The sequence below is a fragment of the Scyliorhinus torazame genome, chromosome 7 (assembly GCF_047496885.1).
Source record: "Scyliorhinus torazame isolate Kashiwa2021f chromosome 7, sScyTor2.1, whole genome shotgun sequence".
NCBI classification, from domain to species: Eukaryota; Metazoa; Chordata; class Chondrichthyes; order Carcharhiniformes; family Scyliorhinidae; genus Scyliorhinus; species Scyliorhinus torazame.
This window is the reverse complement of record NC_092713.1, coordinates 34667762-34681896: the sequence shown is the minus strand read 5'-3', so window position 1 is coordinate 34681896 and position 14135 is coordinate 34667762. Positions and strand designations below refer to the sequence as shown.

Below are 14135 nucleotides of genomic sequence, written 5' to 3'. Positions count from 1 at the left end.
TCCCTCGGCAGACCCTCGGGATGGAGGGTGATTTGCTTCCACTCTGGTTAAATTAGTTCTGAAATGGCTGTTAAGTCCAAAGTACAGTCTGCACACTGTCACACACATGCAGGCAGGTGGATCAGGTAGCTGGGTCTTATGGAGGTTTGAGCGTTCACTCCCACACCCCAACACTGCCACTGTGTGTTACTGATGAATTCTCTCAATGTGTTTGGTCCCTTCCTCAACGAACCGTCTCCATTTTGGTCGGTCGCAGGCCAAAGTCTCCTATGAGCCATCAGGGATGTTTGACCTTTTCAGGGAAGGTGCATCGCGAAGATATTTCTGGTGCGCCCCCTGAAACCTCCTGTCACAATCGAGTTCCGAGCGGAGTAGTTGCTTTTCAGGAGTCTGGAGGCAGGGGTGTAAATGACATGAGCCGCCCAGTGGAGCCGGTTTTGAGTGATTAGCGTCTCGATGGTGGGTGTGTTGGCTTGGGAGCCGGCGCTGCTGGTCCTACCTTGACACTGAATTTGGCGGCTCTTGCGAAGGAATCAGTGGTGGCACATTTCCAATGCTTCAAAATATTGCCCTGGGATCATTTCTATTCACCCAAGCAGTCAGCTGAAGCTTCAGCTCAATATCTCATCCAATAGATTGACATTTGATCCATGGAATCCCTACAGTGCTGAAGGGGGCCATTCGGCCCACCGAGTCTGCACTGACACTCCGAAAGAGTACTCTACCTAGGCTGACTCCCCCACCCTATTCCCGTGACCCCGCTCATTGATCATAGCCAGTCCACCTAACCTGCGCATCTTTGGACTGTGGGAGGAAACCAGAGCACCCGGAGGAAACCCACGCAGGCACGGGAAGAACGTGCAGACTCCGCACAGTCATCCGACACATGAGCTCCAGCTGATGCTTTCTTGTGTTCTTATTCTGGTTTTCCAGCTTTCTTTTGTTTCAGCTTTCAGCGGCACGACTGCTACCCTGACTAAAATCAGCCAACATAACAAACATTCTCGGGCTTTCCTGCTCTGCATTATCACTGGTCTAACCCGTCGAGCTATTTGAGGAAGCTGAGGAACTCTGAGCTCAAGCACTTGCATCTCCTGAATTGTCGCTCCTTCCTGTTTTTGAAAATAATTCAATTGTCCAAGTCAATTGTAAACTAATATCTTAAGACATTGCTGTTTCTTTTTTTAGAATTGCACATCCTAAATTACTGTAGCGGGAGAGAGGTGGGACAATGAGCTCCGCCAATCAGATCTCTCTGCTGCTGTGGAAGAACTGGACGCTCAGGAAGAGACAGAAGGTCAGTGCACGAACAAAGGCTTTGCATTCATTCCCACATCACTTAACAGTGGAAGGGAAGTGAAATGAGGAGGCCATTAAGGTGGGACCAAATGTTGTGTAAACAAGTTCAGAAATTGAGTTAGCCGATGAGTTCTGTCGCCTATTTTCACTTTACAACAACTTGCGTCGACATAGCACCTCTAATGTATACCCCAAAGCATTTCACAGGACAATAATCAAACAAAATTTCATGCCAGGCCACGTAAGCAGGTGTAGTCCAGCTTGGTCAAGGAAGTAGGTTTAAGGGTGGTCAAGAAGGGGGAAAGAGAGGTGGACAGGGAATTGCAGAGTTTGGGGCCCAGGTTCATAGAATTTACAGTGCAGAAGGAGGCCATTCGGCCCATCGAGTCTGCACCAGCCCTTGGAAAGTGCACCCTACCCAAGCTCACACCTCCACCCTATCCCCGTAACCCCACCTACCATTTTGTGGACACTAGGGACAATTTATCGTGGCCAATCCACCTAACCTGCACATCTTTGGACTGTGGGAGGAAACCGGAGCACCCGGAGGAAACCCACGCAGACACAGGGAGAACGTGCAGACTCCGCACAAACAGTGACCCAAGCCGGGAATCGAACCTGGGACCCTGGCGCTGTGAAGCAACTGTGCTAACCATTGTGCTACCATGCTGCCCAGGTTACTGGAGGCACACCCATCAATGGTGGACCAATTCAAATTTGAGATGCTCTAGGATTGGAAGTGTGCCTGTGTCTCAGAGGGGTTGGGGGGTTGATAGGGAAGGGAGACGCCAGGGAGTGATTTGAAAACAAGGAATAGAACTTTAAAATCAAGGAATTGCTTAACCTGAAGCCAATGTGGGCCATCAAGCACCGGGGTGAAGGGTGAATGGGACTTTTTTTAACAAATATTTTTTATTCTCCTTTTTCACATTTTCTCCCAAATTTACATCCATCAAAAATAAACAATAATCAGCAACAAATATGTCAATCTCCATATCAATAACAACGGTCCCATCCTCCCACCAAACCCCAAATATTAGCCCGCATGTTTACATAAACAAATGACAAAAAGGAATCAGGAATCACCCATAGTCGCCATTAACACACACAGCCCCCTTCCCCCCAACCCCCCCACCCACCCCCCCAACTAATGTTCGATGTTATCCAGTTCTTGAAAGTGCATACTGAATAATGCCCATGAATTGTAGAACCCCTCCATCTTTCCCCTCAGTTCAAACTTAACCTTCTCAAGAGTCAAGAATTCCAACAGGTCTCCCCGCCACGCCAGAGCACTGGGTGGAGAGTCTGCTCTCCATCCCAACAGGATCCGCCTTCGGGCGATCAACGAGGCAAAGGCTACGATATCTGCCTCCGCTCCCGTTTCCAACTCTGGCTGGTCCGACACCCCGAATATGGCCTCCCGGGGACCCGGGTCCAGTTTCACGTGCACCACCTTGAAAATTACCCTAAAAACCTCCTTCCAGTAATCCTCTAGCTTTGGACAGGACCAAAACATATGAACGTGATTAGCGGGCACCCCCCCCACTCCCCCCCCCTCACATACATCTTCCACTCCTTCAAAGAATTGGCTCATCCTCGCCCTTGTGAGGTGTGCTCTGTATACCACCTTCAGCTGTATCTGCCCCATCCTCGTGCACGAGGTGGAGGCATTTACTCTCCGGAGCATCTCATACCTCACACCAGAACCCCTCTGTAACCTCTCCCAACTCTTCCTCCCACTTTGCTTTGATCCCTTCCAGTGGTGCCTTCTCCTCTTCCAAAATAGCTCCGTAAACCACCGACACTACCCCCTTCTCCAGTCCCCCTGTCGTCAGCACCTCCTCCAGCAATGTGGAGGCCTGTTCCACCAGGAAGCTCTGTATCTCCTTTCTGGCAAAATCTCGAACCTGCATGTATCTAAACACTTCCCCCTGCTCCAGCCCATACTTTGTTTCCAGCTCCTTCAGTCCTGCAAACCGACCCCTAAGAAACAAATCTTTTAGCGCCTTAATCCCCTTCTCCTCCCATTTCCGAAAATTTCCATTCCACCTCTCTGGCTCAAATCTGTGGTTCCCCCGAATCGGCATTTCCCTTGACCCTGCCCCCAACCCGAAGTGTTGGCGAAACTGCCTCCAAATTCTCAATGAAGCTATTATTACCGGACTCCCTGAGTATTTCCCCGGGGCTATCGGGAGCGGCGCTGTTGCTAGTGCTTTCAATCCCGACCCCCCTGCACAAACCCTCCTCCATTCTGACCCACTGAGAATCCATCCCTCTGACCCAGCTCCGCACCTTTTCCACATTCGCCGCCCAGTAGTAGTACATCAGGTTCGGGAGACCCAAACCCACTGCCTGCCTTCCCCTCTGTAGCAGCAACTTTCTAACTCTGGCCACCTTCCCTCCCCATATGAACGAAGTAATCCTTCCCTCAATCTCTCTGAAAAAAGCCTTTGGCAGGAAAATCGGTCGGCATTGAAAAATAAACAGAAATCGCGGCAGCACATTCATTTTAACCGCCTGTACCCGACCCGCCAGTGGTGAATGGGACTTGGTGTGAGTTGGGATATGGACAGCAGGACTCTGTATTCAGTCAGCTGATTCAAATTTCATTTGGATGGCTATGCAGGCTTGTATGCAATTCCAGTTTTCCAAGCAAAAGGTTGAATATGATTCTGAAGTTGCACACATATGGAAGATCTCTCCTCCTCATGGCCTCCATTCCATTCTTTAGCATCTAACACCTGTTACCAGTCTGGGAATTCAACACTGCTCTATTATTAGGCGGCAGGGTTGCCAAATAATCCACAATAGGAATTCAAAAGCAACCCCATTCTGCCCGTGGACCCTAAAGATATTTGACATCTCGAGACTTGTCAATAGTCATAATTATTCTTAAAACCATGTTAGATGCCCAACAATACTTATGAACGCATGGAAAATGTTCAGCTCATTTTTAGCACAGGGCGAAATCGTTGGCTTTGAAAGCAGACCAAGGCAGGCCAGCAGCACGGTTCAATTCCCGTAACAGCCTCCCTGAACAGGCGCCGGAATGTGGCGACTAGGGGCTTTTCACAGTAACTTCATTTGAAGCCTACTTGTGACAATAGGCGATTTTCATTTCATTTCATTTCATTTTCATTTATTGTGACCTGGATTTCGCGATCAGCGGCATAGCAAAGCTGACCTCAAAAAAAATGCTACCCACAAAGATCTACCAGTCCTGGTAAGGTTTCCTCCCCTCTCCCGATGCAGTTTAGATCTGACACCGGGTTCAAGGAGATGGCTTGGCACGCAGCAAGAATGATGGGTGCAAACCGGTTAGGGACCAATCGCATTGTTGTGTCCACATACAACAAAGTGGGTAGTTAAAAGAACTGATTTATCCTTATAATTTACATTTTCAGATAGTGGAATAAATGTTTCTGATGGAATTGAGATGAGGCTAAAATAAAGATAAACAAACTTTGTTATAAAATAGTACAAAATTAAAAACATATGTGCAATTTTTAATCATTGTGGAGAAAGTTGACATTCCACATGCATTCGTTTTTCAAGGCCAGTGAGGGTGTTTTTGAGTAATTATGAAGTTAGCACACTATTAAAAACCCAGTTGCACTTCGTTCAACAAGGTCCGATAGCAGATAAGTGGAGGTTTCTGTCAGTGCACGAGCAGTGGGGAATTCAGTATGTGGGATCCTCCTCAATGTATCCTGCAGAGGAACGTAGGCTCACTGCCAACAATTTCTGGATTTCCATGTTGTTCTGCACACATCTGGACTCCCAAACCTGCTGAGAGTTTCGCTGTCATCCCCACGGCAAAATCTAGGCTAATATTTCCACAAAAATTAGCTAAATACAACTATGTTTTAGAATAAGTGGAAACCAAAAAGGAATATAAATTATCTGCAATAAATTAAAATAATAATTAGCAATTGGGAATTTAGATTCGTCGTATATTGCAATGTCATGGAAGAATAGTCAGCAACTATTTAATATAGGAACAGTTACGGTGATATTTTGATGCATTTATACATGTGATATACTTAACTGGCATTGGGCATGATAAAGCAATCATTGCAGTTGCTTTCGACTGATTGTAGAAGCTTATGTTCCCAGTCACCTCTGGTAAGGAATAATACTTGGAAGGTGCTGCAGGTCTTTGTAGTTGGAAGGTATCAATAAGGTCAGCCTGAGATATCATTATCTATCTCTTACTGGCTGGATATTGGAAGCACTGGAAACAGTTAGGTCTGTAGATTGTCTCTTCGGTGCATCCCTAACAAAGGATAACAAAGTAATTTATTAAAAGGGAAAAAAGAGGATTTACGTCGTGGAAAGTGGAGCTTTTGAACTGAGCGAGAGCTCAGAGCTTTCAAAATCTTATATTGGAGGCTCAAAACCGATGAGCAAAATGAATGCATTAGGATTTTTCCAAATGGGTATCCATGGAGTTTATGAAAATTTCCACAGGGAGTTAGGAATATCGATGTTGAGATGCTTCCGTAATGTAATAAAGGGAATTTTTGGGCGTGCTGGGCGAATAGCGGGAGAGGCCAAAATCAAGATTCGCGCCGGGCACGGACGATTTCGCGATTCATCTGGCCCGCTTCCGATGGCAAGAATATCATTAACGCTAATTTGCATTCATTTCAATCTCATTAACGAGATTGAAGTCGAACGGAGCTGCCTCCAGGAAATTACCCAACTCCTCGGGGGAAGTCACGCAGGCGTCGTTTCGTCCTCCTTTTCAAAAACGGGAAGCTGGCGCAATGGTTACTGAGGGGAAATGTGACGGTGAGTAGCCATTTCCATTTACCGGCATGCAGCTCAAGGGCACTGAAGTATTCAGGGAGGGGGGGGAACCTTCAGGGGGGCTGTTCTTCGACGGGGAGGGGGGTGAAGGGTTCTCGGTCGGGGGTCGCCTCTGGGCCGGGGGTGAGAGGTTTTGCGTCTGTGAGGCCTTCAAGCCATCATTAAATATTGTGGAGACCCATAACAGGGGCAACCACAGCTTCTGCCTGTCTGTCCCACCAAACTATCCCAGGTCAGAGCCCTGCTGTGGCTTTTCTCCTGAAAGTCAATTTCACTCCCTTTGACTGTGAGAAGCCTCGAGCTTCACAGGTGAAGGCTACTTCAAAAGAGGAATTTGTCTAGTTAGTTGTGAGAGCACCTCACGCTCCTGAATTCTCAAATGCCTCCTCAAAGGCACAGGTGCCATGCTTCGGAGGGTAATTTCCAACAACCTTTGATGCCTGAACACACTGCCTGTACTCCAGGAGTGTCAGCACCATAGAGGCAGCTGCCAACAATCAAACACTAAAGAGCAAGGCTTCACGACTGAGGATCAGAGGAGAGCTGGTAAGGTGGATACAGAACTGGCTTGGTCGTAGAAGACAGAGGGTAGCGGTGGAAGGGTGCTCTTCTGAATGGAAGGCAGTGGCTCGAGGCTATGGGCCAAGTGCTGGCAAATGGGATTAGGATTGGCAGATAAGGGGCCTTTCATGCGGCGGTGCAGTCTCGATGGGCCGAAGGGCCTTTTCTGCACTGTATTTTTCTGTGATTCTGTGACTAGTGGTGGTCCACAGGGATCAGTTCTGGGACCTTTGTTGTTCGTAGTTCAGATTTTTTTAAATGATTTGGAAGAAAATGTAGTTGGTCTGATTAGTAAGTTTGCGGATATCGCTGATTGGGGGAGTTGTGGCTAGTGAAGAAGATTGTCAGAGGATACAGCAGGATATAGATAATTTGAAGACTTGGGCGGAGGGATGGCAGAGGAGTTTAACCCGGACAAGTGTGAGGTAATTTGAGAAGGTAACAAGGAAGTTAGACAAAGGAGAACCAGTTGAAGTGATTTATTTAGATTTCCTGGAACTCGCTGCGGGGGAGGTGGTGGAAACAGGTACGATAGTGCCATTTAAGAGGCATCTTGACAAATACACGAAAGGATGGGAATAGAGGGATATGGTCCCTGGAACTGTATCCTCTCGTGGCCAAAGGATGGATGAGCGGAGGGCAGCTGAGCATGTCCGCCCCAATGCTGCCGGCTGAGGTCTGGGGCCTAGTGGCTCCTGATGTGGCCGGGGGTGAGCGTGCAGAGCAAGGTTTGCAGCACAACTGGCTCGCTGGATGGCACCCTGAGAGAAGGTGGGACAGTCATGGTAAGGGTGTGGGAGGCTTGGGCGATTTGAGGATCCTGGGATGGAAGTCCTAACTGATTTTCAGTCTCCCTCCTTCTCCAATTCCTTCCAGATATAACAATGTTTTCTGTTGTCGATTCTGCAAAGGCCTCCCTCACGTTGCTTGTGGCAGGTGAGGCGGGCAAACTCTGTAGAAGACAGTAAGAAGTCTTACAACACCAGATTAAAGTCCAACAGGTTTGTTTCAAATCACTAGCTTTCGGAGCTCTGTTCCTTCCTCAGGTGAAGACAGCACCTGAAGACCTCTGTAGACGACAGCAGCGATAACACAGGCTGGAGGCGGCGGCCCATGTGCAGGGGGCCGCCACACACCCTGAAGACCCAGCCACCCATTAGGCTGAGGAGAGACCCAGAAGGGGAGGCTAGTGACGGCCCAAGGTGTACAGGCATCGTTGGTCATTCAATGGACACCATGAGCCACAGAAGACTATGTCTCAGTAGAGGGACAGTGCGGCACCTGTGCCACGTCCTTACGAACATGGCACCCCATGGAATAGGCGGACACCCACACCCAGTGGCCCTGAAGGCTTCTATCCCTCAACGTCTATGCCACTGGGTCATTCCAGGGCTCGAGCCTGGCATATCCCAATCTTCCACCCACAGGTTCATCCGGGAGGTGACTATATCTCCTTTGAGCTGGGCCAGGTGTACCAAAGTACCCGGGCTACAGGAGTTGCTGCCATCGCCTGGATGCCCCAGGTCCAGGGGGCGATCAATGACAAGCACGTCACCATGAGAGCACCGTGGCATCAGGGCGTGCCCCATATTAACAGGAACGGGTTCCACTCCCTGAATGATCAGATCGTGAGCAACCACCACCTCAGAATCATGCCAGTGTGTGCCCGCTACCCTGCGACCATGCATGACAGCAACATCCTGGGGCATGTGGAGATCCCAGTGTCTTCGAGGAACACCCAGGATGACAGATTGGTTCATGGGGGACAAAGGATGTCCATTGAGGTCATGGCTGATGATGCCGGTGCGGAGGCCTGAGACCGAGGTTATCACGAGGCCCACATTGCCACCCGTGCTGTCACTAAGTGGTGCATCAGACTGCTGGAAATGCGGTTCTGATGCCTTGACCACTCTGGCGATGCCTTGCAGTACACCCCCCCCCCCCCCCCCCCCCCACCACCACCACCCCCAGAGTGTCTCCCACTTTGTGATGGTCTACTGTGTCCTCCACAATCTGGCACAGCAGCTGGGTGACATGCCGAAGGAGGAGGAGGAGGAGCGGCCTTGTCTGAGGCGGACCAGGACGGGCTGCAGACTGAGCCTAAGGAGGAGCCGGAGGATGTAGGACAGGCGGCGGCAAGGACCTGACATGGCAGGAGGACCAGCAAGTCCCTCATTGTCACCTGATTCTCTTGGGACGAGGATGTCTCCATCAGCTCAACCTCCCCTCCCCCATTTCCCTCACCCCCCCAAACGTCCTTCCCTCCCACCATTCCCCTCCTTCCCAATTCCCTCTCCCACTCTTTGGGGAAGGTGGGCGGTGTCAGCCCGTCAATTGGGGGTGGGGGGGGTGGGAGGGGGCTTTTGGGAATTTGAGGGGTGGGAGGCGGAACTGATGCAAAGAGACAGGTGGTCATTTACCCTTGCAGCTCGTTGAGGGTCGTTGGACTTCTTCCAGCATTGGACGACCTTGTCATGCTGGCCGCACAGACAGCCACTGCCTCCCAGGCTGCATTGCTGACCCTGTTGCTGGTCCTCCGATCCCCTCGTGGCTGCCACAGCGTCACGAGGCCCGGCCACGTCAGCATCCCCAAAGCGAGGGGCAGGTCTGCGCGCTGCCATGCTTGTGTGCTGACTGCGAGTGAGCGGTGAGGGAGCGTTTAAAAGCAGCTTCTCCTTGTTAGCGGTGAGAAGCTGTGAGAAGCTGATGTGTGAGTCTGGCGAATCAGACGTCGAGGGAACCAGGAATGTTTAGAATCTCGTGGGGGCTCATTTCCGGCTCTAAGTGTCGTTGGCTGGATTCTCCGTCGGCGGATCCTCCTTTCACCGGCAGCGCACTCGTGGGTTTCCCGACGGCGTGGGGGTGCCCACAATGGGAATCCCCATTGGCCGACTGCCACGACGGAGGATCCCGTTCGTTGAATATGGGCCACAATCTCACCAACACAGCCATCGCGAAACTCCCCGTCAAACACACCCAAAACCGACTCTAACTTGAATCCGATGAACCGCACCCTTCGCCTTCAATTGCAAACTATGTCATTAAATTCTGCTGGTTTGGAGTTTCGTTTGCAGGTTTATTACTGAAATTGGGTCCGTTACCTGCAGTGCAATCTAATGTACTTGAGGTGGGCTCTCCATTCATACTTTCAAGAAGGGCTGATGGAAATATTTCCTCACATAGTATAGTTTGATGTTTCCACCTGTACTGATTGACTAGTTTATGGACATGGCAGACACGTCCTCCTGATCAAATATCTCAGCTGTCTTTTACTAAAGGGAATGGCTGCTGCTTGAGTAAATGATTCAGTTTAATCTGTGAGAATACTGTGAGTACCCCCTGTCCCCACTCTTGTTCGTGCTGGCGATCGAACCTCCGGCGATAGCCCTGCGGGACGCGAAAAGCTGGAAGGGAATCCGGAGAGGAGACAGAGAGCACAGAGTCTCAGTCTATGCAGATGACCTGCTCCTCTATGTCTTGAAGCCACAGGAGGGACTGAAGGCAATACTGCAAATGCTGAAAGAGTTTGGAACCTTCTCGGGCTACAAACGTAACCTGGGCTAAAGCGAGACATTCCCAGTGAACCCAAATGGGGGAGGGAGGGGCTCCCGTTCAAAACAGCCCAGAACAGATTCCGCTACCTTGGGATCCAGATAGCCAGAGACTGGACACAGATCCACAAGTGGAATCTGACCAGCCTGGTGGAGGAAGTAAAAAAGGTCCTTCAACGGTGGGGCTCACTCCCACTCTCCCTGGCGGGGAGAGTGCAGACGATCAAGATGAACGTACTGCCAAGGTTCCTCTTCCTGTTTAGATCCATTCCAATCTTCATCCCCAAGGCCTTTTTCCAAAACGTAGACAATCTAATCATAGCGTTTGTGTGGGGGGTAAGAATTCCCAACCGACACTGCAAAGAGGTTGGCTGTACCGAACCTACAATACTACCACGGGGCAGCAACGGCAGAAAGAGTGAGGGGATGGGTACAAGAACCTGGCACAGATTGGGTACAACTGGAGGAGGCCCCCTGTAAAGGAACGACCCTCCGGGCCCTGGCTACAGCAGCACTCCCATCCTCCTCAACAAGATACACAACGAGCCCAGTGGTAGCGGCCACGCTGAGAACATGGACCCAGCTCAGACAACACTTCGGGATAACTAAAATGTCTCCAATGGCCCCCATCTGCGTCAATCACAGATTCCCCTAGCCATGTAGATACCACCTTCAAAAGATGGAGGCGGGACGGGGGCACACTGACGGTCGGGGACTTTTACGTAGGGCGCAGACTGGCGACACTGGAGGAACTGACGAGGAAGTGGAAACTAGCAAAAGGACAGGAAATGAGACACCTCCAAATAAAACACTTTCTCCGCAAAGAGACAGTAGGGTACCCCGGGGCCCCAGAAACCACACTACTAGAGGACCTGATAGGCACAGGCAGCAAGGAGAGGGGTCTATGTGGGAAGATATACAAATAGTGACTGGACAGAGCTCGAACAACACTGAAGAAGACAGAACAAAAATGGGAGGACAAACTGGGGACGGAGGTAGGGTGGAGACTCTGGAGTGAAGCACTGAGCAGGGCTAACTCCACCTCCTCCTGCACAAGGCTCAGCCTAATGCAGCTCAAGGGGGCGCACAGAGCGCACCTGACCAGAACCCGAATGAGCAGGTTCTTCCCGGAGGTGCAGGATAAATGTGAACGGTGCCAGAGGGGCCTAACCAACAAACCAACATGCTTTGGGCCTGTCCCAAACTTGCTGGGTTCTGGGCAGTCTTCTTCAAGGTAATGACCAAGGTTGTGGGGGTGAGGGTGAAGCCATGCCCAATAGTGGCAATTTTCGGGGTATCGGAGCAGCCAGAGTTACACATGGGGAAGGGGGCCAACACCCTTGTTTTCGCTTCCCTAACCGCACGCTGGAGAATCCTGCTCAACTGGCGATCGGCAGCACCACCCACAGCTGCAGACTGGCTCGCTGGCCTCTCGGAATTTCTCCACCTGGAGAAGATTAAGTACGCCACCCGAGGGTCAGAGGAAGGCTGGATACTTGGGGGCAGTTTGTCGGTCTGTTCCAAAACCTGTTCGAGGCCAACAACGAGGAGTAAGCTAAGAATAAAAAACCAAGATAGATGAGGAACCACAGGACTGCGCAACCCGGGGTGGGGGGGGGGGGGGGGTGGGGGGTGGGGGTGGGGGGGGGGGGGTGGGGTGGGGGGGAATGTTGTCGCCAATAATTAAAGCATAGAGACAAGTCTGTAAAGAATATACCGGCTATTGAACTCGGCAGGTAAATGGCTGGTTTTATGACGTACCTATCCTGCATTAAGTAGTCACATTACTTCCAAGTCATCCGGGCTTGGCAAGAGCAGTGTTGCGGTCAATGCTGCGAAAGCTTTCATTAAGTCTATTAAGAGAAGGAGTGTGATTTGTTCCTGATCCTTTCTCCGAGATATGTCATTTGTCGGTCAAAGACACTGCTGACTTTGATCTTTTTTTTTTACTGAGCGCTAAACTGATCAGAGCTGATGGCAGTCAATGCAGTCGTGCTTCTAATTATACTTAATTGGGAGTCTTGATACAATTCCCAGAAACCATGAGCCCAGTGCACACATCAGTCCTGAAATGCAACATGATTTGCGGCCGAATGTGGTGCCATTTTAGTACATTGCGGGCTGGGGCTGGGGGGGGCGGGGGGGGGGGGGGGGGGGGGGGCGTGGAATTGGAATTGTGTTGTGAGTTTTCTTTAAGATATGGTGTGCCTGATTTGCGAGTTGTAACTCCAGAAAAATGTAACCTCTTTTCCTGAATGTTAAGAACGCCTTTGATGTTAAATGCAAGGGTATACCACCCAGAAGGGTATTTTGGAGCCCTGGTTCTTAGTGGTGTATACTTTCAATTTGGTATACTGTGAGAAAAGGTATACAAACCGGGGCCGAACAGCCCAGTCTTTGTGTGATCAATTATTTACTAATTTAAAAAGGAAAAAGAAACACACAACAAGAAGAACTGTAATACACTACACACTTAATTATACTGATGGCTATACACACACAGTATTACATCAAGTTGCCCCTTACTTCCCAACTAACTATGTTTCCTGAACCATGAGACACCCCTTTGGTCTCAAACAACTCCAATATTATATAACTCTATGAGCTAAATCCAGCAGATAATTGCTATGCACAGGTTATCCCTACAGTGCAGAAGGAGGCCATTTGGCTCATCAGTCTGTACTGGCCCTCTGAAAGAGCTCCGAAACCTGGCCATCTCCCCTACCCTATCCCATAACCCCAGCTAACCTGCACATCTTTGGACTGTGGGGGGAAACCGGAGCACCCGGAGGAAACCCACGCAGACTCGGGGAGAGCGTGCAGACTCCACACAGACAGTGACCCAAGGCCGGGTCTCTGGTGCTGTTAACCACTGTGCCACCGTACTGCCCTGATCACCTTTGGGAAAACCATCTTCAGGTTCTGCAAAGACGAAATCTGCTCGGTTCAAGTTTTGGATCTTAACCGGTCGCCCGTTTAGCAACAACATGTTTTCGGGAGACTGTTTTCTGCAGCTGGGTGTGGCTGTGATGGTAGCTGGCTCTACTGTGTCTCTTTCTCCAGTCATTGTGTTATGAATATACCATTCTTTTCCTTTGATGTTACCCATCCTCTGGATTCGGCAGGATGTTACCTTTTCTCCACTCCAATGTTTTCCCTGGTCACATAGGCAAACACTTGCTTTTCTCACTGATATGCTAATTCTCATTTCCAAACCTGCCATTATCAGCTCCCTTTGTTATTTTATTTTATCCCAACTTCATTATTTAATCTTAATTTCCCCCAATTCCTAACACTTGAAAGGGATACCTTGAAAGGGACTCACAAAAGTATACATCAATGGTGGACAAAATGTTAATATGATTATGCGAGAGGTTATGGAAAATCGTTGAGCCAAAATTAAACTTGAAAAGGGGCGAAATGGAAGCAACCGGGATACGAAACAATTTAATAAGCTATTTCTAAACCACAAATCCATTGTTTTTTGTTTCAACGCAACCCTTAAACTAACCCCATTTTCTTCATTTTTACCAGCTCCGCTTTCTGGTGGAACTTGTCTGGCCTCTCTCTCTCTTCCTTGTATTGGTCTGGCTACGGAAATCAAATCCACTCTACCAACAACATGAGTGTAAGTGAAAGCGAACATTGCAACATGTCTGGTTATTTCTAAATGTCTTCTATGTAACTTGAGGAGTCTCCGGTTATCAGCTGGAGATTGAGAACAGCAGCATGTCATGGGGAGCTGCCGAGCGTAAGGTTTTACAAGTGGATAATGTTGGCAGACATGTTTATAGTCTGTTTATAGTCGGAATAATAACTGCAAGCCTCAAGCTGCCCTGATTCATCAATCTCTTTCCCCAAGAGGTGCATACTTCTTGGATACAGAATGGCAACAACAGGGTGGTGGCATGG

General features: G+C 49.6%; 1 protein-coding gene across 3 annotated transcripts in view; it reads left to right on the top strand.

Moving 5' to 3' along the window:
• abca4b (ATP-binding cassette, sub-family A (ABC1), member 4b) overlaps positions 1 to 14135 on the top strand; it is a 188486-nt gene that overhangs the window by 14268 nt on the left and 160083 nt on the right. For all 3 annotated transcript variants that reach the window (XM_072510537.1, XM_072510536.1, XM_072510534.1), the window contains exons 2-3: positions 1189 to 1297; positions 13758 to 13851. In XM_072510537.1, the coding sequence (XP_072366638.1) occupies positions 1232 to 1297; positions 13758 to 13851 (160 nt within the window). In that variant the 5' untranslated portion in view covers positions 1189 to 1231. The remainder of the gene's footprint in view (positions 1 to 1188; positions 1298 to 13757; positions 13852 to 14135) is intronic.